The sequence below is a fragment of the Cervus canadensis genome, chromosome 32, assembly GCF_019320065.1.
Source record: "Cervus canadensis isolate Bull #8, Minnesota chromosome 32, ASM1932006v1, whole genome shotgun sequence".
NCBI classification, from domain to species: domain Eukaryota; kingdom Metazoa; phylum Chordata; class Mammalia; order Artiodactyla; family Cervidae; genus Cervus; species Cervus canadensis.
In genome coordinates, this window is record NC_057417.1 from 19,130,178 (window position 1) to 19,156,496 (window position 26,319).

General features: G+C 48.8%; 1 protein-coding gene and 1 non-coding gene across 8 annotated transcripts in view; one reads left to right on the top strand and one right to left on the bottom strand.

Moving 5' to 3' along the window:
- The window catches only part of LOC122433296 (katanin interacting protein), a 228,546-nt gene that overhangs the window by 187,244 nt on the left and 14,983 nt on the right, over positions 1 to 26,319 (top strand). For 6 of the 7 annotated variants that reach the window (XM_043456082.1, XM_043456086.1, XM_043456085.1 and 3 more), the window contains 4 exons: positions 9,507 to 10,229; positions 11,237 to 11,442; positions 14,166 to 14,244; positions 22,115 to 22,292. In XM_043456082.1, coding sequence (XP_043312017.1) covers positions 9,507 to 10,229; positions 11,237 to 11,442; positions 14,166 to 14,244; positions 22,115 to 22,292 — 1,186 coding nt within the window. The remainder of the gene's footprint in view (positions 1 to 9,506; positions 10,230 to 11,236; positions 11,443 to 14,165; positions 14,245 to 22,114; positions 22,293 to 26,319) is intronic. The other variant, XM_043456088.1, reaches the window with a different exon arrangement.
- On the bottom strand, positions 12,154 to 12,226 carry TRNAG-CCC. The gene has a single exon. It is a non-coding gene; the product is annotated as a tRNA-Gly (tRNA).

The window sequence follows — 26,319 nt, forward strand, 5'->3', positions numbered from 1 at the left end:
TATGGATCACAGCAAACTGTGGAAAATTCTTAAAGAGATGGGAATACCAGACCACCTTACCTGCCTCCTGAGTAATCTGTATGCAGGTCAAGAGGCAACAGTTAGAACTGGACATAGAACAACAGACTGGTTTCAAATAGGGAAAGGAGTATGTCAAGGTTGTATATTGTCACCCTGCTTGTTTAACTTATATGCAAAGTATATCATGCAAAATGCCAGGCTGGATGAAGCACAAGGTGGAATCAAGATTGCCAGGAGAAATATCAATAACCTCAGATATGCAGATGACACCACCCTTATGGCAGAGCACAAAGAAGAACTAAAGAGCCTCTTGATGAAAGTGAAAGAGGAGAGTGAAAAAGTTGGCTTAAAACTCAACATTCAGAAAATGAAGATCATGGCATCTGGTCCCATCACTTCATGGCAAATAGATGGGGAAACAGTGGAAACAGTGAGAGACTTTATTTTGGGGGGCTCCAAAATCACTGCAGATAGTGACTGCAGCCATGAAATTAAAATCACTTGCTGCTTGGAAGAAAAGCTATAACCAACCTAGACAGCATATTAAAAAGCAGAGACATTACTTTGCCAACAAAGATCTGTCTAGTCAAAGCTATGGCTTTTTCAGGAGTCATGTATGGATGTGAGAGATAAAGAAAAGACAAAGCTGAGCACCGAAGAATTGATGCTTTTGAACTGTGGTGTTGGAGAAGACTCTTGACAGTCCCTTGGACTGCAAGGAGATCCAACCAGTCCATCCTAAAGGAAATCAGTCCTGGGTGTTCATTGGAAGGACTGATGCTCAAGCTGAAACTCCAATACTTTGGCCCCTTGATTAAAAGAAGTGATTCATTAGAAAAGACCCTGATTCTGGGTAAGATTGAAGGCAGGAGAAGGTGGTGACAGAGGATGAAACAGTTGGATGGCATCACCGACTCAATGGACGTAAATTTGAGCATCTCCAGGAGTTGGTGATGAACAGGGAAGCCTGGTGTGCCTCAGTCCGTGGGGTTACAAAGAATCAGACACTACTGAGTGACTGAACTGAACTGAACTGAATTCAGGGATGCAAAGATGATTCAATATCCACAAATTAATCAATGTGATACAACAGAATGAAGGATAAAAATCATATGATTATCTCAGTTGATGTAAAAAAATTGCTTTTGACAAAATTCAGCATTTATTATGATAAAAATTCTCAACAAGATTGGTATAGAGGGAACATACCTCAAACACAATAAAGACCATATACGAAAAGCTCACAGCTAGCATTAAACTCAATGGTGAAAAGCTGAAAGCATTTCCTCTAAGAGATCAGGAACAAGACAAGGATGCACATTCTCACTGCTTTCATTCAACATTGGAAGCCCTAGCCATAGCAATTAGGCAAGGAAAAGAAAAAAATCATTCAAATCAGAACAGAAGAAATAAAAACTGTCACTATTTGCAGATGACATGATACTACATATTGAAATAGAAAACCCTAAAGACTCTATCAAAAAATTGCTATAACTAGTAAATGAATTCAGTAAAATTGCAGGATACAAAGTCTAATATACAGAAATATGTGACATTTCTATACACTAATAACAAACTATCAGAAAGAGAAATAAAGAAAATAATCTCATTTACAATGGCATCAAAAAAGACAAAATACCTAAGAATAAATTTAATGAAGGAGGTGAAAGACACTGAAAACTACACAACACTGATGGAAGAAATTAAAGAAGACGCAGACACACAAAAGGAAGACATTCCTTGCTCATGGGTTTGAAGAACTAGTATTCTTAAAATGTCCACACTACTCAAAGCAATCTATAGATTTAATGCAATCCTTATCAAAATTCCAATGGCATATTTCAAGAACTAGAAGAAATAATTCTAAAATGTGTATGGAACCACAAAAGATTCCAAATAGTCAAAATCATCTTGAGAAAGAAGAACAAAGCTGGAAGTATCATGCTCCCTAGTTTTAAGTTATACTACAAAGCTATAATAATCAAAACAGTATGATACTGATACAAAAAGAGCCACATAAATTAATGGAATAGAATTGAAAGCCCAGAAATACACCCATGCATATATGGACTGTTAATCAATGACAAAGGAGTAAAGATATAGAATGAAGAAAGGACGGTCTCTCCAATAAATAATGTTGGGAAAACTGGACAGCCACATGCAAAAGGATAGAACTAGAGCACTGTATTACACCATACACAAAAATTAACTCAAAATGGATTAAAGACCTGATTATAAGACCTGAAACCATAAAATTCCTAGAAGAAAATACAGGCAGTAATCTCAATGACACAAGCCTTAGAGATGTTTTTGTGGCTCTGACTCCAAAGATAAGAGAAACAAAGGCAAAAATAAGTAAATGGGACTACATCAATCAACAAAGCTTACGTACAATAAAGGAAACCATCATCAGAATGAAAAGGCAACCTATTGAATAGGAGGTGATATTTGCAAATCATATGTTTTAAGGGGTTAATATCCAGAATATATAAAGGACTCGTACAACTTAACAACAACAACAACATAAAAAAGGATTTAAAAGTGGGAAGAGGACCTAAATAGACATTTTTCCAAAGAAGACATACAGATAACCAACAAGTACATGAAAAGATGCTCAGTATCACTAATTATCAAGGAACTGCAAATCAAAACCACAAAACTGCAAATCAAAACCTCCTCATACCTGTTAGGATGGCTACTATCAATAAGACAAGGGATAACTAATGTTGGAGAGGATGGGGAGAGAAGGGAATTCTTGTACACTGTTGGTGAGATTGTAAATTGGTACAGTCACTATGGCAAACAGCATGGAGATTCCTTAAAATACTAAGAATAGACTGCTAAATGACCCAGGTATGCCACTTCTGGGTACTTATCTGAAGAACATGAAAACACTATTTGAAAAGCTATACGCACCCCCATGTTCATTGCAACATTACTTACAAGAGACAAGATATGGAAAAAAAAAAACCCTAAGTGTCTGTTGATGAATGAATAAAGATGTGATATGGTACATATATACATGGAGTAATATATGTACGATGTAATGTACATGAGAGGACCTTGAGGGTATTATGCTAAGTGAAAGAAGTCAGACAGAGGAAGACAAATACTGATGACTTCACTCATATGTAGACTCTAATAAACAGAATAAAATAAAAACAAATTCACAGATATGGAAAGACTAGTGGTCACCAGAGTGCAAGATGATTGAAGTGTGGGTGAAATGGATGACAGAGGTCAATTTTATGTTAACGGATGGGAGCTAGATTTATTTTTAGTGTATACAGATATTGAACCACTATGCTATACACCTGAAACTGATATGATTATAAAAAGAAAAGAAGACGTGAGGTTTAAGTAATTTTCCCCAGATCACACAACCAATAAAGGCTGGAGCAGGATTTAAGGCCGGGCAGCCCTGCTGGCTTCCGCAGTGGCTCAGTGATAAAGAACCTGCCTGCAATGCAGGAGACGCAGGACACTCGGGTTCAATCCCGGGGTCAGGAAGATCCCCTGGAGGAGGGCATGGCAACCCACTCCAGTATCCTTGGTGGAAAAATTCCGTGGACAGAGGAGCCTGGTGGGCTACAGTCCATGGGGCACAGAGTCAGACATGACTGAAGCGATCGAACGTCACACACAGCCCGGCTCCAACATCCATGCTTCATGCTGCTACCCACAGTGCCCTGCTTGCCCTGCTGTTATCAGCCACCTGCCCCCAGAAGGCTTAGGCAATTCCAGGCCTTCCTGGTAACAGACCTAGAGAACCGCTGGGAGTTACGAGGTGATGGGCATTTTTCTAACTTGTCCACGATCAGAAGACTTTGTCTCTCTTTAATTTCCTTCCAGGCATTTCACTGCTTGGCTCAACACACATTAAGAACTGAGCTCTTGAGATTTCATGCTTGTTAAGCTGGTCGTGCTAAAAAGGAGAGTTGCTTAGAAATTTTAAATTACTCATTACATAGAGCCAAATCCCACAGCCATGCCCTTCAGGAAAGGTTTGGGTCAAGCCCTCCAACAGTGCTTGTAGAATGAATGACTGCCCAAGTTCCTCCCTGGGGCTGGAATCTTGCTGTCATCATCAGACAGAGCCTGGAAATCCTTTTGTCCAATGGAGTATCTCATTGTAAGGACATCTGCATTTTGGAAATGTCATTATCGGGGCTCAGTTAGCTACAGGTGAATGAAATCTCATCAGTCCAGTCTGAGCAGTAAGGGGGTGTTATTTGAGAAGCCTCTGGCCCTTCAAAGACAGGAAGCATCACATGGGATTGAAAGGAGGAGCCAGAAAGCCAGCAGGCACCAAGGATGCTTCTCCTAAACTCTCCAGGACTGCTGGGCCCTCCCTCGGCTTCTCTGCAGGTCCGTTTTCCCTCACTGTTCCTCCTGAGATCAGTTTTCTCAACTCTGTGCAAATAGCAGGAAGTGGCCTTGCAGTCTCTCTCTCTGACATGAGTGAAGTGAAGTGAAATTTGCTCAGTCATGTCCGATTTGCAACCGCATGGACTATCCAGTCCATGGAACTCACCAGGCCAGAATACAGGAATGGGTAGCCTTTCCCTTCTCCAGGGGATCTTCCCAACCCAGGGATCGAACCCAGGTCTCCCGCATTGCAGGTGGATTCTTTACCAGCTGAGCCACCAGGGAAACCCCAATTCCAAAGACAGAAGCTGATTGGTTGGCTTGGGTCAGATGGCCCCTTCTTGTCCTATCAGCTGTGGCTCTTCACCTAGAAGAAACGTGGCTCTGTTGCATCTCACTATGTGCTTTTTCACTTCCCCTTTTAGTAGCAATTAGTGCCGACCTCAGGGTTTCCTCGGTGGCTCAGATGGTGAAGAATCCACCTGCAATGCGGGAGACCTGGGTTCGATCCCTGGGTTGGGAAGATCCCCTGGAGAAGGGAAAGGCTACCCATTCCAGTATTCTTGCCTGGAAAATCCCTCGGACAGAGGACACGGGAGGGCCCCACTTCATGCAGTCGCAAAGAGTCGGACGTGACTGAGCAACTAACACTCCATGGTGGTGCCAGTGGTTTTTATAAAGTGAAGTTCAGAACGTTGCCGTTCATGTTAACCTCCGCCAAGGAATGGGTTTGAAGCTTCAGTCCCGTCATCTCATATTGGTCCCTCCCAACCCGTGTTGACTACAGATGAAAGCAGTAGCTTTCTGTTGTCCGTTCAGATCTGCGGGGAGGAATGTTGACGGACAGGACGAAACACTGATCCCAGCAGTTGCCCGGCTCCCAAGGACTAACAAGTCGCCTGTCCTACCGCAAACAGAGGGAAACTTGGCCCCAGCCTGCTGTCACATCTGAGAGGTCCAGGGCGAAGCCTACACCTCTCCACTTTTAAAACCCAGTCATCCCTCTCTACGGGAGAGTGGGTCAGAAAGCAGACACGGGATGAAAGCCAAGTCCTGCCTTTCTCGCACACCCCAGCAGAGAAAGGCGCGCTGAGTTCCTGACACACAGGACTTTCGGCTCTTTCTCCTTCCATGCCCTTGAAGACCAGCCCGGCCCATTCATTTCAGTCAGTGGAAATCAAATCACAATAAACTGAGGTGGTGACGATCCATATGGGAAGTTCCTTGTGCCAGATGTTAAGCCTCACGCCTGGAGGCAAGGATGGAAGGGACTCCTGGGGTCTTGTTAATGACAGATGAGAAGTGGGGGGTGGTGAGGAGGTGCAGGAGGACTGACAGGTGGAGGGGGGAGTCCCTCGGCCTCCAGCCCTGAGCACAGGGGGGACGTGATCATGGTGCCAAGCCCCCATCCCTCTACTGACATATACTTAGGAGCACGTCCAGGCACCGGTTCTGTGCCAGGCCCTGGGATGCAGCAGGGGAGAGGGCAGAGAAGGCCTCTCCCAGAAGGAGGGTGTCTAGAAGAGCCGGTGTAGTGGGTCTCTGGGGCAAGAGCGCTCCTGGCAGAAGGGCACCGTGAGGGCAGAGTCTCTGAGGCCAGGAGAGACTTGTGTGGGTAGAATGAAAGGCTGACGTGGCAGGAGTGGGATGCTCATGGAGAGAAGGGTGGGAGGTGAGGCTGGAGAAGTCAGCTGAGGCTGGGGGCGGGGGGTCACACTCAGGGCCCTGGGGGCACAGTGAGGGGTTAGATCATCTTTATTCTCAGTATCGTAGTGAAAAGTGTTAGTTGCTCACTCTATGAGACCCCATGGACTGTAGCCCGCCAGGCTTCTCTGTCCATGGAATTCTCCAGGCAAGAATAGTCAAGTGGGTTGCCTTTCCCTTCTCTGGGGGATCTTCCTGACCCAGAGATTTAACCCAGGTCTCCCACTTTGCAGGCAGATTCTTTACCATCTGAATCACCGGTATAGTAGAAATAATGCCAATTAGAGGATTTGATCAACTCCACTTTAGATATCTGGAGTTGGAAGTGACAGAGTGGACATGTCTGGATGTTCCAAGGGACCATGGGGATTGAAATTTGGTACCCCAGGGAGAGAGGCCAGAACTTGGCTTATGACAGTGAGCGGGGCCTGCACGGGAGCCAGGAGCTGGATGAAGGGAGTGCTGGGGGAGGGCAGGAGGGGGCTGAGGCATTCTGGTGCAACCCGAGTTAGAACACCGGGAGGAGCGGAGGGCACTGTGACAGAGGCCCTGTCGGCAGGGGAGAGTGGCGAACCAGAAAGAGATGTCTCCTGAGCTGGTGGAGGGCGCACCCAACTTGCCTGGGATGTCAAGGAGGGACAGAGGACAGAGAAAGATTGTGTGCTTGGCGTCATTGTGTACGTGGATAAAGTTGCTTCAGTGGAGGGGTGGTGGGAATTACAAGACTCTTATGGATGCAAGGTACAGAAAACCACCGGGGGTTTGACTTCAGGCATGGCTGGATCCAGGGGATCATGATTGTCATCAGGACTCTCCAGCTTTCAGTTCACATGCACCCACTTCATTCTCAGCCACGCTCTCCTACCCCCACAATGTAGCCAATGGCCACTGACCACTCCACCCCTCCATCCTACCAGCTCAGCATGCACGCATGCTAAGTTGCTTCAGTCACGTCCGACTCTTTGCAATCCCACGGAGTGGAGTCCACCAGGCTCCTCTGTCTGTGGCATTCTCTGAGCAAGAATACTGGAGTGGGTTGCCATGCCCTCTTCCAGGGGACCCTCCCGACCCAGGGATGGAACCTGGGTCTCTTACGTCTCCTGCAGCGGCAGGCCCATTCTTTACCACTAGTACCTCTGAGGAAGCAGCACCAGTTTAAAGAGAGCCTTCTCCTTTCCCATCGCTCCTTTCATGAACCCAGCTTGGAAAGGTGCTGTCAGCATTCACCTGAGCTGCAAGGCCTAAAAGTAAGGGGTACCCAAAGGAAAATCGGGATTTTTGTTCTGACGAGAAGTGGAGCTTGGGCTGGCAAAAAGCCACAGCTCTGCACAGAGGAGCTGTGTTACAGGGGGTAAAGAGAGGGTGGTGGTCACAAGGATGCAGCGTCTGCAATGAAAGGAGGGAGAAAATAGGACGGCAGTTGGAGGGAGCCACAAGATCAGGTCAGCTTCCTTTTTCTTTCAGGTAGGAGAGATTTATGCATGTCTGCAGGCAGAGAGAGGGGAGATGCCAGTGGGGAAGGAGTGATTGAAGATTCTGGAGAGAGGAGATAATTGATGGAGTCAGGCCCCCTAGGAGACAGGCAGAAAATGGAGTACAGGGCAGAGGACGAGATGAAAGGAGAGAAAACAGAATGCCAGTGTCGTCAGCTGCTGTTTTTCCAGAATGACACCCTTAGATGTCAGTTAGCCATGGCTTAGCTGGGGGGGCCGGCCACTGCTGGATGCACACGCGCAGGCTTTAATATCCTACAAGGAGGAGGGCAGGGCCTTCAGAGCCACCCCCTGAGGGCCAGGCCCCTGTTCTCCACATGCTCCAGACATAAACTCGGCTCTTGGAATCAACTTCATCACAAGTAGAAGTAAATTCCCTACCTTGTAGTATACCTGGGTCGTTTGGCTTTTTTAATAGAATTTTGTCCTTGATTATAAAAATAACACATGTAGGGAACTTAGAAGAGAAGATGTCAAAGAAGAAAGTTCAAGTCTTTCCTACTCCTCACCCAGAAGTGATATTAACACTTTGGGACATGCTGCCCACACTAGAGGCCACATATGAAATGGCATATCTGGCTTTTTTTACCCCCCACGTAACATTCTTTCACAAGCCTTCCACCTGCCATTCGGCAGTCTTTGAAAAACCCCGTTAGAGTCACGTGGCTGTGACAGCCTCCAGAGTAGACCCTGGGGTTGCTGACTCAGACGCCGCAGGCAGCCGCATCGCTTTGGGTCGGGTGAGTTTCTGAAGCGGGGATGACTTCCGGCAAAAGTTCTCCCACAACCGAGGAATGTTCCCTTGATTTGCATGGTCGTCGCATTTTTAGAAAATCCAAAGTATATCGAAAAAATACTTGTCTCTTTGTAAAACAATAAGTTTCCAGACTTGGGTGACCACAAACAGTTTTTTTTACCAACCTGAACGGTGCCTGAGACAGGAGACCAGACTCTGTGCCTGGACCATTCCTAGTCGTATCCCTGGCTCCACCCTTCAAGTATCAACAGGGCCAGTGGGCACTGAGACAGCCAAAAGCATCACACCACCCACTGGTGAAGAATCGGGGGAAGAGATAGGGAATTTGGGGTCAACAAGTACACACTGCTATATTTAAAATGCATAACCAACACGGACCTACTGTATAGCACAGTGAACTCTCCTCAATGTTATGTGGCAGCCTGGATGGGAGGGGAGTTTAGGGGAGAATGGATACATGTATATGTATAGCTGAGTCCCTTTGGGGTTGATTTGGAACCCTCAAACATTGTTAATCAGCTGTGTTGTTGTTTAATTGCTAAGTTGTGTCCAACTCTTTGTGACCCTGTGGACAGTAGCTCACCAGGCTCCTCTGTCCAAGGGATTTTCCAGGCAAGCGTACTGGAGTGGTCTGCCATTTCCTTCTCCAAGGGATCTTCCCGATTCAGGGATCAAACCCATGTCTCCTGCATTGCAGGTGGGTTTTTTACCCACCCATGTTAATTGGCTACATGTCCATTGGCTCATGTTAATCTGAGCCCATGTTAATTGGCTACACGTCCATGCTAAGTCAATTCAGTCGTGTCTGACTCATGGACTGTAGCTGCCAGGCTCCTCTGTCCATGGGGATTCTCTAGGCAAGAATACTAGAGTGGGTTGCCATGCCCTCCTCCAGAGGGTCTTCCTGACCCAGAGATGGAACCCTCATCTCTTACGTCTCCTGCAAGGGTGGGCGGGTTCTTTACCACTATTGTCACCTGGGAATTGGCTATGCTCCAATATGAAATAAAAAGTTTTTAGAAAAACACCCACGGTTTCTAGAATATGCCCCTGAGGGTGACCCCCACCCAGCTGAGAGCCGCCGGATGAGACAAGGTTTAAGGGTCCCCGCTGCCTCACGCATCACTAATGGAGTTTCGCCCCTCCTGTGTCCTTCCTTCCAGAAGACACCTGGTCCACCCAGATGCCGCCACGGCCCCGGTGGCACAGTGAGCAGGAACACACCTTGCACGAATCGTGGGACTCCCTCACGGCCTTCGACCGCTCCCACCGGGGACGCATCTCCAACATGGAATTCCAGGGCGACATCCTGGACGAGTTCCTACAGCAGCAGAAAAGCAGCCGGCAGAGCGACCAGCCGCCCCCCTGGAAGGAGAAGCCGGAGCCTGTGAAAGGGCAGGACCACAGCTCCCCGGAGACAGATGACGGGGGTGACTTCAAAATCCCCGTCCTGCCCTATGGACAGCACCTGGTCATCGACATCAAGTCCACGTGGGGGGACAGGCACTACGTTGGCCTCAACGGGATAGAAATATTCAGTTCCAAGGGGGAGCCGGTGAGAGTCGAGAACATTCAGGCCGACCCCCCGGACATCAATATCTTACCGGCCTACGGGAGAGACCCCCGCGTGGTCAGCAACCTCATCGATGGGGTGAACAGGACCCAGGACGACATGCACGTCTGGCTGGCCCCCTTCACGCCGGGCAAGTCCCATTCCATCTCCATGGATTTCGCACAGCCTTGCCAGGTCGCCCTGATCAGGATCTGGAATTACAATAAATCACGGATCCATTCCTTCCGGGGCGTGAAGGACATCACGATGCTGCTAGATGCGCAGTGCATCTTTAAGGGAGAAATTGCCAAGGCCTCTGGAACCCTGACGGGAGGTACAGTATGGCTGTAAGAATGTCCTCGAAGCCCCTACCAGCTACTTGCTGAGGCTCTGATAGATCCCTCTGCTTTCCTCGACCTGGCCCTATTCTTGCCTTTTGCAGCGGGATGTGCAAGAGCTAGCCTTACTGAGATGCCTCCTCTGGGTACCAGCCTTGCTTAGCTTCCTAGGGCCTGAGTCTGACGAGGGGAATCCTTCCATAAGTGGCTGATGGAGAGAGTGTTCTCGGGAGAACCTGTAGGGCAGGGAGGGGTGTAGGATGTGGAAGGGTCGGGGGAGAAGCTAGAAAGGAAGCTTTTTCAGGGGAAGCCCAGCCTCAGCTTGATCCCAAGGGGAGCTCGGGAGTGTAAATTTCAGGATCTGTCCTGCGTAATGGCAAAGGAGCAAGGCTTTGGAATCCCCAGGCTCCCCTGGTTGGGGGACGTAGCTCCCACACCCTTCCAGGCAAAGCCCCCTACAAGGACCAGCAAAAGATCCGTGTAGGGCACCAGCAGGATCAGCTTCAATGCCTCACCGGTGCCTTCGAAACATCCCTTATTTCATGACAGATCACAGTGATCCTCATTAGATTATGCTAAGGCACTCAGCTGTGTCCTACCCTGTGGGGCCCCCTGGACCATAGCCCGCCAGGCTCCTCTGTCCATGGGATTCTCCAGGCAAGAATACTGGAGTGGGTTGCCATGCACTTCAACCAGGGAATCTTCCCAACCCGGGGATGGAACCCAGGTCTCCTGCATTGCAGGCAGATTCTTTACTGTCTGATCCCCCAGGGAAGCCACCCTCATTAAAACAGGTGCCTTCGTTAAATCTATATGGTTCTTACAATCCATGAATTCCATTTGCAAAGATGTAAAGAAGAATAAGCCTCAGTTACTCAAATCAAGACTTGTTAGCGGGTTGGGATTTTCCTAGCCCAGAGATTGATGGGTTTAGGTTCCCGATCTGCTCATCGTTGGAATGTGCGATGAGCTGACTCTTCCGTCTTCCCGGTCCCCCTGTCAGCTCCAGAGCACTTTGGCGACACGATCTTATTCACGACCGACGATGATATTCTCGAGGCCATCTTCTGTTCCGATGAGACGTTTGACCTGGACGTGGAGAGCCTGTGCAGCCTGCAGAGTGAGGAGGCGCTGAGGAGGCCCAGCACGGCCGATGGCCAGGGGGAGGAGAGGCCATACACCCAGGCCGGCTCGTGGGCTGATGACCGGGTAGGACTGGTGGTGAGGGGAGCGGCGTGGGGGGCAATGGGGACGGCACCCCAGATATATTTCTGCTCCTGACTCAGAGTAGAGCAGGAGGAATGAAGATGGATGTCCCGTAAGCTGCTGGTGCTCCTGTTTTGACATTTCCCATTTTTCTGCTTCATTTTTTGTGCTGTGTGTCGTATTTCATTCTCTAATTGTTATTTTTTTTTAAACCAAAGTGAAGAAAGTATTCAAATTTTAATCAAAGCTGGGAAAATCAGTTCTGTGTCATCTCTGTAATTTAGAGGTTGGCAGTCTCGGGGGAATTTTTGCTTTGGGTTGTGTTTTGATCACTCACTGTTTTTTTTCTTTTTCTTTTTTTTTTTTTTGATGGAAGGGCTGCAAATGCTTTTAATAGGTGGACTTGAGAATTAAAATAATGATGATCCTGGCAGTCACTTCTTGGGCATATGTCGTTATCAGTCGTGGAGCACTTGTCTTGGTGTTTAACCCTCCTCACAGCCCTTGGAGTAGAGATGATTAATAATATCCCTATTGAGGAAACCAAGGCTCAGACAGGCTAAGGGACCTATCCAAGGACACATCATGAGGGAGTAACAAGGCTTGAACTTGAATGCAAGACTCTACCAAGTCTGTGCTTTTCTTTTTTTCAAATATTTATTTATTTTGTTTATTTGGCCATACCAGGTCTTAGTTGCTGCATGCGGGATCAAGTTCCCCAACCAGGGATCGAACCTGGACCCCCTGCATTGGGAGTGCAGAGTCCTAGACACTGGACCACCAGGGAAGTCCCAAGTCTGTGCTTTTAATGGACTAGTTATCGAAAATGAAAGATGACCTTCAGGACAGGGATCAGCCCAAGTCAAAGACCAGTGGTCAAGGTGAAGAGATGCCAGGGTCTCCAGGAATGTTCTTGAGGCCATAGGAGAAAGAGGACATAGTTAAAGAGGGTGGGGACAAGAGTGGAAACAACCAACCAGGAACCAAGGACAAAAGATTTCAGCTACAGGAAGGTCATGTCCAAGACGGGACAGTGATACGGCTTGTGGATCCCACCATGTTCACAGGTTGCAACCTGCAGGGGCCTGCAGAGCACCACGTGAGATGGGGAAGGGGCGAGGAAAGACCCCTGTCCTCCCCTCACCAGACAAGCTAGCCTGTTGCCAGTGATTGTCCTGATTCTTTCAAAGAAAGCCAGAAATCTGGATTGTTATGTAAAGTCTCCCCAGTAAAAAAAAAAAAAAAAAAATGTTGGCCACCAATTCATAGTATTTTCAAACCTTCTACAGGCCACAGAACATGTCTGTGTTCTGGCTTCTCTGCGTGGGCCTCCAGCTGATAGAGGGCCTCGAAGCCTTTCACTCACCCACCATTTTCCACATGGTGAAGTTCCTGCTCAGAGACTCTGATCTGATCGAGTCCTGTGAGGGGCAGAGAGGGATCGCTTTCCCATGTCTCGGAAATAAGGACAGTGAGCTCATGGGGGCCATGTCAGGGTCACGCCCCTAGCAGGGGGCTCACCTAGGTGTCCAGGTCTGTCCATCCACCAGGGGGTGTCCTAGGAGGCTCAGGGAGGTCAGGGGGTCAGGGGAGGCAAGAGGAGGCACGTGGGCTTTAGGGCAGCAGGGTTCCCGGTGGCCCGAGGCTGCTCAGCGTCAGAGGACAACTTCTGGCAGACAGCCTTCCTCCTGTTCCTCCCCATAGCCGGGCAGAGGCCTGAAGGGGCTGGACTGAGGGGTCATTAGGGTGTCATCGGGTGCCCAAACACTATCTCCACTAAAGCTCTAAGATCCGGACAAGTGGCTTCACCTCTCTTTGCATCTCAGCTTTCCTATCTAGGTCAGGAAGATCTCCTGGAGAAGGGAATAGCTACCCACTCCAGTATTCTTGCCCGGAGAATCCCATGGACAGAGGAACCTGGTGGGCTACAGTCCGTGGGGTCGCAAAGAGTCAGAAATGACTGAGCAACTAACACTTTCCCGTCTGTCAAGAACTACAGGCTCTTGTACCCTGATTTACAGTGCAGAGATCTAATGAGAAAAGTTTACTATTACACAGATCAAGGAGCAGGATGTGGTGGCCCACTCTGTCTGTAGACCAGGGGTTCTTTATCTGCCTGCCCATGGGAATCATGGGAAGGTTTAAAAAATGCAGATGCAGGGGGACTTCCCTGGCGGTCCCGTGGTTAAGACTCCACACTGACAATGCAGGAGGCATGAGTTCTATCCCTAGTTGGGGAACTGGGATCCCACATGCCATGCGGAGCGGCCAAAAGATTTTTTTTTAATGCAGATGCACAGGCCCCAGGGTTGAGAACCACTCTCTATGTTTGAATTCTTTCTCCTCCTTCCTTCCGTCCCTCCCTCCCTCCATCCCTCCCTCCCGATCTCTCTCTCTCACTCCCTCCTTCCTCCAGCTCACTGGACGAACTAGATAGAGTCCTTCCCTGGTCCAGAAAATCTGATCGCCTGAGCTGATTAGTGTCCAACACCTCCCCTAACAGTCAGAGCTTCCGGCAAAGACATCAGATGCAGGAGGGTTTCTGGGCCCGCCCGTATTACCAGTCACAGGGCTCCCACCAAGGCAGAAAACAAAACACCGGAAAAGACGCTGGGACTTACCTGGGACACGGGGTGGGCAGCAGTAGCTGGAAGAATGGCCAGCCAGCTGTGTGGGTATCACTAGAATCACCCCTTCCCTCTGCTTCTCCCCCACCCTGTGTGCAGGGCCTGGAGCCAGAGCTGCCCCCCAGTCCCCCTGTCCCTGATGTCACCACGCCAGAGCCGGGCGTCTACCACGGCATCTGTGAGTACCCTCCCCTGGGGCAGTGTTGCAGGAAGGAGGATCTTCGGGGGTCGGGGGTGGGGAGGGGGTCATGGCCACTTGGGACAGGATTTCCCAGGACAGTGGAGGAGATTGTACCATGCTCAGAGACACCAGGCCCTGGGACAAGTCAGGGCTGAAACCGGCTGGTGATGGGTTCATTGGCCCCAGCAGGGCTGCAGCCCTTCAGAGGAGGGGTCCTCCTGGCAGTGTGCCCTCCCAGAGGGCCACACACAGACGTCTGATGTGTTAGCTACAGCCCTGACCCCGGAGGCTGCAGTGGGAGCCCTGGAGTTACAGAGCAAGAAGACGTAAGAGCCAGAGAGACCTGGGCATCTCTTGGTCCAGGGTTCAAGTTGCCCCTTCAGATTGGACCGCAGAGCAGATGCTGGAGCAGAGGAAGCCTGCGTCCTCCCGCTCCAGCTGGGGTGGGGGATCAGGAGTACCGGCCCAGGTGCCCATTCTCCTAAAAAGTCAGAAATCTGGAATTTTTATGTGAAATCTTCAGGTTTTTAAATGTTGGTGACTAATTTTACAATAATGTAAAAACACTCATTGAGCCAAACATAACACATGTGTGTTTGCCCAGCCGGCTGCTGGCTGGTGATCTCTGGGCAGATCCCATATGGGTTTCACTGTGTCTGTTCTCTGTCCTCTGCCTGTGTGCCCCTCGGGCCAGGTCCTCTCTGACTTGGCACACGTTCCCCACCTCTGCCTGAGTCCTAGGGGACCCCTGGGCCCCGGTCACACTGGCTGTGGTCTCTGCCTCCCGTTCCCTGTTCACAAGGCTCTGCCAGCTTGCTTGCTGCCACCTCCCCTCCTGCTCTTTCTTGCACCCTGTGCCCGCCATCCATCTCCAGTTATCTTCTGAGAGGAAGAGAAGTGCCATGCCATCGTCACGCCCCCTCCCCACCTCCCCACCATCATCTCCAGAATGGACTTAAGGTGTCACAGTTTAGCCTCCTCTTTGCTCCGCTCCTCCCCACCGCCATCTCCTAAGCCCCCGCCCCGCCCCCCCCAAGCTTCTGTGCAGGCCATGCCCACCTGGCGTGCCCTCACTCTCCATCTCTGCCCTTTAAAAGGATGTCGACTGCCACTGTCTGGATTCCCAAGAAGCAGCCTCTGAGATGGAGTTTACTGGGGCGTGCTCTTGGGGGAGGGCAAGAAGCAGGGCTGGGCACAGAGAAATGGGCCATGGGGCAATCACACCAAGGCCTCTGCTAGCCCCGCAGGGAGCGCAAAGGCCTCTTGAAGTTGTCTTGAGTAAGGGGGCTGGGCTTTTACACGCCTGTGTTAATAGGTCACCTGATACGGGCTGGGGAGGGGCAACGCCAAGTGCAGTCACAGTGGGGGGTCATCAGCGTGTCACCAGTCCCAGCACGTCACCCCTGGGGTGGGAGGTGGGATCTGGGGGTTGTCCCACAGTGTCCACCACACCCCCTTCTTAAGGCCTCGCTGTGACCCGCTCCCATCCGCATGGTGCCCAGTGAGAATTCAGCTCCCCCTCCCTCATTCCACAAGCACAAATCACCTCTGAGAAGAGAGGAAGAAGCCTTCCCTTTGAATCCTCAGCCCTTTACTTTTCTCTCTCAGTTACTTTGGGACTCGGGGACAACCGAGTGATTTGAAAGCCAGCACAATGTAGGCCAGGGCCCGGCTTGAGACTTGGTTTCTTTCCCCCATCCAGGCCCTGTGCTGAGGCTTTCCCTGCCTTATCTCACTTCCAGCTCTTATTCTCCCCATTTTCCAGATGAGGTTAGGAAACTGAGGCTCCAAGAGATGGAGACAGCCACCCGGGGTCACACAGCTAGTACGAGGTCAAGGACGGGACCGAGTCTGTCTGAATTCACCATCCAGGTCCTCACCACTCAACACACTCCAGAGAGGTCTTTGGGAAGAGTCAGCATCTCACAAAACTGGGAGACAGCAGTCATTTCTGGTTTAGTCTGGGCTCCCCTAGGTTGGTCAGGATTCGGGGTGGGGATAAAGGAAATTGAGTTCAAACTGAGTTAAGCAAAAAAGGAAAGTTCTTAGCTTATGTAGCTCAAAGGGCTTCCCTGGTGGCTCAGCAATAAAGAATCTGCCTTCAGTACAGGAGGCTCGGGAGATGATCTGTAGGTCAGGAAGATCCCCTGGAGGAGGAAATGACAACCCACTCCGGTATTCTTGCCTGGAGAATCGCATGGACAGAGGAGCCTGGTGGGCTACAGTCCACGGGGTCACAGAGAATCAGACATAACTGAGCACACAGGCGTGCATGTAACTAAAAAGGTCAGGGGTTGCTAGTTTCCCACACTGCCGGATCCAGGTGTGCAAACGATGTCATCAAGGCTTGGTGTCTCCCTCTGTCTTTCTGCCCCGTTTCTCTGTCTCTAGTCTGTCTCCCATTCAGACCCTGTCCACATGGGAGCTCCTTGAAGCTCTACCCTGTAATCCCAGGTAAAAGAGCTTTTCTTTCCCAGTAAGTCCAACAGTCTTCCTGGAATGTCTGCTCACCTGGCTCACGTGCCCAAGCTTAACTAATCACTGTCGCTCGCCTTGGTGGGAAGGGAGGGAAGGGATGGAAAACATGGATTGGCCTAGCCTGGGTCAGAGGCCCATCTTTAGAGCCATGGGTGGGGAGTCAGCCACCCTGATGGTGCTTCAGAGAAGGCTAGAGTGCCGTAACCAGAGGAAGAAGGAAGGAAGGCCGGCCGGAAGCATCCAGTGTCCCCTCCATCTGATGATTTCCCCCAAAGATGCTGTCTGTAAATGTTTTTCCTGCTGAACCAGCTTCTGACCTTTCTCAGAAATGTTATTTCAATGCCCTGGGGAGTTTTGCCCCGGAGCAGAGCTCCCAGACCTTTTTGCTGCAAGAAAAGCGTTATTTCTCTGTGTAGGATGGTAGAAGAACCTGCTTGAACAAGGACCCTCTGCCCACTTTGAGACCTGTGATTTCCAAAGCTGCCTTCTCTGAACCTTTGCCTTTTTCCTCCCTGTATCCCAAATCCTAAATGTGCTCTCCCAGCCTGTGCACATGAAGAGCGCTTTGATAAAGTGACCCAGGGGGGATGCGTTGGGGTTGGTAAATACGGCCAATCCTATTAATGTTTTGAAAGGAGATATATGACTTGCTAATTTGCAGATGACACTAATTTTAGAAGTTTTGCAAATATCAGCAGTGATGAATAGGAAAGGAGCTGAGAGAGTTGAAACATGGGAGAGAAATAACAAAATTAATTTCCATTTATATAAATACTAATTGATACACCAGAGGAAAATGAATATGGAACATGGATATTAGCTCAAAGAGGAGAGTAATCGCTTTCGCAGCAACCCTAGATTAGATGGTATCTCAGTGCATCTCGGAGCCGACTCATCAGAAAAGACCCTGATTCAGGAGGAGAAGTGGGTGGCAGAGGATGAGACGGTTAGAGAGCATCACCGACTCAATGGGCATGAATCTAAGCAAACTCCGGGAGATAGTGAAGGACAGGGAAGCCCGGCGCGCTGCAGTCCATGGAATTGCAGAGTCGGGTATGACTTAGCAATGGAACAACAACAGTGCATCTTGCCAGGCAAACAAAGTAGGGGCGGCTTGGGAGAATCTGGGGTGCTGCCTCTTGTTTTGCGAGGGAGGTGGCATTTCTTCATCACAGGGATCCCCCTGATCTAAATTGGCTCCCTCCTCCCCCTCCAGGCCTTCTCCATCTCACGAATGTGGTACCCGCAGGCGCTCTGTCCCTTGGGTCAGGAAAATTTTCTCTTTCCCTCAATTCCTTCCAGGCCATTGAGAGTCCTGGTATTGCTGTCTCCAGTACTGACCCTGAATCTGTCCACTTTGCCCCATTTCCACCACTACCCACCCTGTCCCAGCCACAGGGATCACAACAGCGTCCTCCCTGGCCTCCTTATGGATTCCAACCCCAGTGCGCTTTCCAAGACACTGGTCAGATCGTGTCTCCTCTCTGCTCCCAAATCCAGGCTTCCCAAGCTCCTCTTTGAAGAAAAGAAAATCCAGACCTCCTGACGTGATCTAGCCCCCCCACCTGCCCTTCTGGTCTCATTTTCCTCCACCTTCTCCCTTGGTCACTTAGTTCCAACCACAAATCAAATGTGTTCCCATTCCAGGGCCTTTACTGTTTCTGTCCTCTCAGCCGAGAACATTCTTCCAGAAATGCTACAGGATGGCGGCCTCCTTCTCATCACCCAGGTCTCAGCTTAAATGTCACCACCTCCAAGAAGTCCTCCGTGACTACCCCCACCCCTGCCTAGTCACTCCCTATCCCATCCCTTTCACTTTTCTTCATGGTATTCATCACTCTGTGGAAGTATCTGACTTATTTTTGTTGTTGTTGTTGTTATGTGTTCATTGTCTGTCTTCACTGCAATGGAAGCTCCTAGAGAGATTGTACTGTGTATTGATATTTACCCCTGAATCTCCAGTGCCAAGAACAGGGCTTGGTTGTGTTGCTGTACAGACCCCATGGACTGCAGCACGCCAGGCTTCCCTGTCCATCACCAACTCCAGGAGCTTGCTCAAACTTATGTCCATCAAGTTGGTGATGCCATCCAACCATCTCACCCTCTGTTGTCCCCTTCTCCTCCTGCCTTCAATCCTTCCCAGCATCAGGGTCTTTTCCAAAGAGTCAGCTTTTTGCATCAGGTGACCAGAGTATTGGAGCTTAAGATTTAGCATCCGTCCTTCCAATGAATATTCGTGAGAACCCCATGAACAGTATGAAAAGCACTTGTTACATTAGTGGCAATAAATATCTGTTTACCATTGGCTGTGATTTTGGTGAAACTCAAATGATTGTATTTTGATTGATTTACCTACAGGTTACTAAACATGTACTCTTCAATCAGTCAATCATTTTTTTTTTAAAGCCTTAACTGACCATCTGTTTTCAGGTACTGTTCTAGGATCTTGGAATAAAACAGTAAACACTGTCAACAGAGTTTCTGCCCTCAGGGAGCTTCCATCTAAGTGGGAAAAACTGATGAAAATAAATAAGAAAATCAATAAGCAAAATAATAAGCAAATCAATGTAGAACATCTCGTTGGATGACAGAAAATAAAGCAGAATAAGAGTTTTGGGAGCGATGGCAGAGGGTGCTATTTGAGCTCAGGGCTTCTGGGCTTCCCTGGTGGCTCAGACGGTAGAGAATCTGCCTCCCCTGCAGGAGACCCAGACTCCATGCCTGGGTCAGGAAGACCTCCTGGAGAAGGAAATGGCCACCCACTCTAGTATTCTTGCCTGGAGAATTCCATGAAGAGAGGAAACTGGCAGGCTACAGTCCTGCGGTGTCACGAAGAGTTGGATGCAACTAACACTACCTCTTTGTCTGAGGAGATAATTGAACATAGACTCACCATGAAAAGGAATGTATCAGTTAGCTTCTGCTGCTAAACAAACCAGCCCCCAATTTAGTGGTCTATCATAATCACCATTAATCGTGATTCATCATAATTCAATAGCTTTGTTGGGCGTTTCGTCACATCTGAGCGTAGCTGGCCTCTGTGGGGCCTCCTCTTATGTCTGGTTAGCTGGCAGATGGACTGGCAGCTGAACAACCTCGGATGTCTTTAACTACATAGCCGGTGATTGGGAGGCTAGCCTAGCTCTTTCCGGTGGCAAGACTCCCAAGTGTAGAAAGATGGGCCAGAGCCCCCTGCCCACATGTTTTACAGCCTCTGCTGGTTTCGCATTTGCTTCTGTTCCATTGGCCAAAGCAAATCACATGGCCCAGATTCAGAGAGTGGAGAAATAGACGCCACTTCTGTATGAGAGAAGCAATAAGATCACGTGGCACAGAGGCAAGGACTCAGAGGGAGGAATCTGTGGCTGTATTGCAGGCTACTGATGCTGTGAGGGGCTATGATGCATCCAGAACCACTCTGGTCACCCGTCTGTCTCATCTGCCCCCAAGATGCTCAGAGCTACCTTGGCATCATGAAGAGCAGAGGGATCTGAGGCCGAGTTATGAAACGTATGTTGGAAATGACAAGAGAGGAAGCCACGTTCCAGGGTGGTTTTCTGCTTTGGCCTCACTTCCTGGCCACACAGATATCTTCAGCCTCCCTGAGCTTCTGCCTCCTCATCTGAGCTGAAGTGCGTGGAATGCCATGAATCCAGACTTCCTTCTTCCAGTGCTACCATGCTGGCATTCTGTAACAGTTGCAACAAGTGTGACTCTTTGGAATACAGCCACCCAGAAGAGCTCTAAAGTAGGCCCCCAATTCTCCAAGGGTGGAAGAGGTCACTGGACTTGGTCCTGCTGATGGGAGACCATTAAGGGAAGAGAAGTTCCAGCCAGATATCAGACAGAGATTCATTCGCTTTGAGCTTTCTGGGCAAATGAATGACTCACCTGGGAAGTTTTGCCTTGGGACCACATAAATTCACTCCTAAATGCTCCCTGATGATCCAATGGTTAAGAATCCGCCCTGCAATGCAGGAGACTTGGGTTTGATCCCACGTGCCATGGAACAGCTAAGCCCACATGCCACAGCTAGAGTCTGTGCACTGCAGTGAAAGATCCCGCATGATGCAATGAGGATCCTGCGTGCTCCAACCAAGACCCGACGCAGCCAAATAAATAAATATTTTTTTTAAGACATGCTCCCTGTTGGAGCAGGGGTGGAACAAGGGCAAAAGAATGGGGGTGTCACTGGATCACTTCCTTTTCCTTGAATCCATGTGAATCCTCGTGATAGTGACATAAAGTGTCCATTTCCAACCTTGTGGCTTACTGGTGCAGCCACCTCCATATAGTTACTTGTTTAATCTTTCCATCTGTACTGGGCTCCTACTGTGTGGCAGGTACTGTGCCCGGCTCTGGGGGCACTATGATCTAACAAAACTGATGGGATTTCTGCCCTCAAGGAGCTCACCGTCTGACAGGGCAGATGGAAATTTACCAAACAGTCCCAAGCTCACCATGGTGACCAGGGCATGGAAGGGGACATTCACAGTGACATGGCAGGCTGGGAATGGAGGCTTGATGTGGTCAGAGAAGCTGGGAGGGCTTCCCCAAAATAGTAAGCTGGGATCTGAGGAATGCGCACAAGTTAGCCTAGGCCGTGGGAGTTCAGGAGTGAGGAAACAGCATGTGCAAAGGCCCTGTGGTGAGAGAGAGCATTGTGAACATGACGGATGGAAAGACCATCTGGGTGGCCCCAGGGATCCTGGGCACAAGATGAGGTTAAAGAAGTAGACAGAATCCAGATGGCAAGGATGCTGGTCAAGCAGCATGGGAAGCCATGCTAGGGTGCTAATTCTGGGGTGGGCAACGTGGCTGATGAGTGGAGAAAGGACCTAAGGCTGTGTGCAGGGTTAAACCACATGGTCCATTCATCCTGCAGACGCTTCTTGAGTATCAACAGTGACCCAGGCCCAAGGGCTACCGAGAAGAAAGGCAGAGCCTACCCTGAAGGCCCTTTCATTCAAGTCTGAGTTTTCCAGCTGGTAGAATACGGAGTCTGAAGTCAGTCCTCTTGCCACCTCCGTCTTGGGTTGTCTTTGTTCAGTCGCTCAGTCGTGTCCGACTCTTTGCGACCCCATGGACTCTAGCACGCCCGGCTTCCCTGTCCTTCACTGTCTCCTGGAGTTGACTCAAACTCATGTCCATGAGTCAGTGATGCCATCCAACCATCTCATCCTCTTTCATCCCCTTCTCCTGCCCTCAATCTTTCCCAGCATCAGGGTCTTCTCCAGTGAGTCAGCTCTTCACATCAGGTGGCCAAAGTATTGGAGCTTCAGCTTCAGCATCAGTCCTTTCAGTGAATATTCAGAGTTGATTTCTTTTAGGATTGGGTAGCTCCTGCAGATTCTTTGGTGCTCACCGGACACTTCTCTTCCTGCCGCAGGCCTCCAACTGAATTTCACCGCCTCCTGGGGTGACCTGCACTACCTGGGGCTCACCGGCCTGGAGGTGGTGGGCCAGGATGGCCAGGCACTGCCCATCAACCCGCACCAGATCTCTGCCTCCCCCAGAGACTTAAATGACCTCCCTGAGTACACGGACGACTCCCGGACCCTGGACAAGTGAGTGTCTGTAAGAAACACAAGGCTCGTGACAGCAGGGGCCCGGGGACCTGATGTGCATCGTAAATTTCAGACTTAACCATCAACTGGCATCTCCTGGCATCCCCTATTGCACCTTCTTCCGGCCACCCCAAGGTCTGGCGTCTGCCCATTTTATAGTCAAGGGAAACTGAGGCCCAGGAAAGGGCCACACAGCTGGAAGAGGTAGGCAGGATTGGAAGCCAGGCTCTCCTGCTTCCAGACCCAGCTGGGCTATGTGTTTCCTTCATGGTGCTTGAAGTCCCTGGTGGCCCCAACAGTAAAGAATCTGCCCGCGGTGCAGGAGGTGCAGGAGATGTGGGTTCAATCCCTCAGTTGGGAAGATCCCCCGGAGAAGGGAATGGCTACCCACTCCAGTATTCTTGCCTGAAAAATCCCATGGGCAGAGGCGCCTGGTGGGCTACAGTCCATGGAGTCACACAGAGTGTTTGTGATTTTCACTTTACACTTTCATCGTGCTTAGCATGGGGCCTCAAACACGGTAACTGCTTGGTAAGCCTTTGGCTCTGTGTTTAGGCCTAAGGGACCCAACCTCTCGGGGACTGAAAACGTTCCCCTCCCTGAGTCTGAAGATGATGGCTGAAGCTGCCCTTTGCTCTGCATTTGTCTGATTTCATAAGGCCAGGTTGAGTCGAGTCAAGTCAGAGGACAAGCCTGGACACAGCCTTGATCCACAGCGTTCAGGCACCCCTGAATCAGGACAGCTGTCAGGCTTGGGCCCTGCCTGCAGGTGTGAACAAGAAGAGTCTAGGGGAGCCAGAGAGATGAGAATTCAAATCCTGTCTCTGCCCCTTGCTAGCTAGTTTCTTAACTTCTCCAGTAATAATAATCATGATAATAATAACAACTGAAATTATAATTTCCATTTTCTGAGCACTTATTAAATGCCAGACACTGGGCTATGCTAAGTAGGTTATAGATATTCATTCATTTAAATCTCAAACAGCCCTAAGAGGCCCCCACTCTACAGATGGGGAAACCGAGGTACAGAGAGGTACCTCAGAGGTCACCCACATTAGCTGAGCAGCAGAGTCATGATTTGAGCACAGGTGAGTGGAAGACCAGCACCCGTGCATTTAACCGCAAAGTTATACTGTCTTCCCCTGCCTCAGTAGAATGGGGACAGTAATCTGGCTATTGGGCAGCAAGGGGGCTGCCACGTCACAACTGCACCCACTGCCTGGCCCAGAGTGTGTGGGATCAGTGGGGGCCTCCTCCCTGCTTTCCTCCAGGGTGCTCCTTAACCGTGGCCGTCATGGCTGCTGCATTGCCCGATCAGGGGCCATCTTGGTGAGTCACACTCTTGCAGACTTAGACTGGGAGCCTGTGGTCCCCGCTGCCAATTGTAAAAGTGATCTGCTCATAGCTGGCCTGGCCTCGCTTGTTCATCCACACCCACCCAGTTCCTTCCCCTCTGCCCAGAGTATGTTGCAGCAAATCCTGGGTCTGAAAGTATTTCATCTCTGGGTATTTCAGTATGTATCTCTAAACAATGAGGACTTAAACCTGATCCAGATATCATTATTCCACCTAAATGATTAACAGTCCTTCCTTTAAATTTGGAGAAGGAAATGGCAACCCACTCCAGCATTCTTGTCTAGAGAATCTCACGGACAGAGGAGGCTGGCGGGCGACTCTTTGGGGTCACAAAGAGTCAGACATGACTAAGTGACTGAGCACTCTTTTAAATTACTAGATATCTAGCATATTTCTGTTTCCCTGACCATCTTTTTTCCCCCCTTTATAACAGTTTGTTCCTTGAATTGACATCCAGATATGGTCTATACATTGTGATTGCTTACTGTGTCTCTTTAAAAAAAATTTTTTTTAATTCCCTGGTGGTCCAGTGGTTAGGAGTCTGTGTTTCCACTGCTGGGGGCCTGGGTTTGATCCCTGGTTGATAGGGAACTGAAATCCTGCAAGCTGAGTGCCATAGGTAAAAAACAAATTTTTAAAATATATTTTAAAATTTTTATTGCAATATAGTTGATTTACAGTATTGTGTTAGTTTCCGGTATATGGTAAAGTGACCCAGATATAGATACACGTACATGTAAATATATACACATGCATACGAGCTGCGCTGTGCTAAGTCACTTTATTCTCCTCTGACTGCATGACTCCATGGACTGTAGCCCGCCAGGCTCCTCTGTCCATGGGATTCTCCAGGCAAGAACCCTGGAGTGGGTTTCCAGGCCCTCCTCCAGGGTACCTTTCTGACCCAGGGATCAAACCCACATCTTTTATGTCTCCTGCATTGGCAGGCAGACTGTTTACTATTAGCGCCACCTGGGATGCCTGTATAAGCATATACATATATGCATATATACACAAATATATGAATATGTATGTATATATATATATATAAATTTACGCATATATGGGCTTCCTTGGTGGCTCACATGATAAATAGTCTGCCTGCAATGCAGGAGACCCGAGTTTGATCCCGGGTTGGGAAGATCCCCTGGAGAAGGGATTGGCTACCTACTCCAGTATTCTTGCCTAGAGAATTCCATGGAAGAGGAGTCTGGTGGGCTATAGTCCACGGGGTCGTGAAGGGTAAGACACAACTGAACAACTAGCACACACATATGCATGTATATGTGTATTTTATATATATATATATATGTATATTCATATTCTGTTTTAAACTCTTTTCTGTTAGAGGCTATTACAAAATATTGAGTAGAGTTTCCTGTACTATACAGTAGGTCCTTGTTGGTTATCTGTTTTATATATAGTAGTGTGTATATGTTAATTCCAAACTCCTGTTTATTCCTCCCCTGCCTCTTTCCTCTTTGGTAACCATAAGTTTGTTTTCTATGACTGTGAGTCTATTTCTATTTGTTAGTAAGTCCTTTGATGGTTGATATATCACCTAAGCCTCTCAAAATCTCTGGGTTCCCTTCCATCTTTTTTCACTTTTTGCTTATAAATTATCTGTAGAAGAAACCAGGGTTTTTGCTCTGTTGAGTCTGGATTTTACTGCATCACTATGGTATTAACTTGTTCCTCAAGCTCCTGTATTTCTTGTAAACTGTTCACTAGATCTAGAGGCCTGATCATATTGAGATTTGGCCTTTAGAACAAGACGTAACTATCAGGTCATGTATGTCAGGGCATATTTCCTTTGGACTCATGGACCATCTGGTTGTCAGGCTTTTTGTGATGCTGTTAGCCAACACTTAGTGGTTAGATCTACTACTCTTTTAGGGGTTGTGAAACGATGATAGACTGATCCTATCATTCTTTTTGTTTGTTTTTGTCAGTAAAGGGAAAATTTGCCTCAATTACTTAGTTACTTTGAGGTACAGTTCAAACAGGAAAGACAGTTTGATGCTTGATTCTTTCCCTCTATTTCTTCAGTTTTCAAAAGAGCAAATTGTTTCTCTAGAATCCTTTAAAACATTTGTTGGTTTTGACTACCATAAACTCAGGGATTTAAATCTACTGTGTCTGAAGGGTTTCAATCTGCTGCAGTTTTTATCCTATGGATGGTCAGATTGATCCCTCTTTAGACACTGGGGGCTCCCGAATCCTTCTGTAAAATAGTCTCTCATAGCTGCCTTCCTTTCTGATATGACAAGGAATCCCAGGTTCCTCTTGTACATGTATTATCCCCAGTATGGGATCAGCCATTTCTCCTAGAAGCCCAGGCTCCTTCTAGTGGGAAATGGTGTTTAGAGACCATAGTCTAGCCCTAGGGATGCTCATTGCTACTGGGTCAGTCCTTGTTTCTAGGATTTTTTGCGGACAGAGCTAGGAAGTACCATTTATATATTCTTGAGTGTTTCCATTAGGGAATTCCCTTCACTGTCAGCTCTAAGCGCTTCAACAGGTCTCTCCACTCTCAGAACTGGGCAGTAGTTCTTCTTTGGAAGTGGCCCCATTTCTAGGACAGGGAGGTAATTGCTTTTGGAAGGAAACAGAAGGTTCTCTAGTGGTAGACCTCAGCCAGCTTAATTCCACAAACACCCCAGGGTTAAAC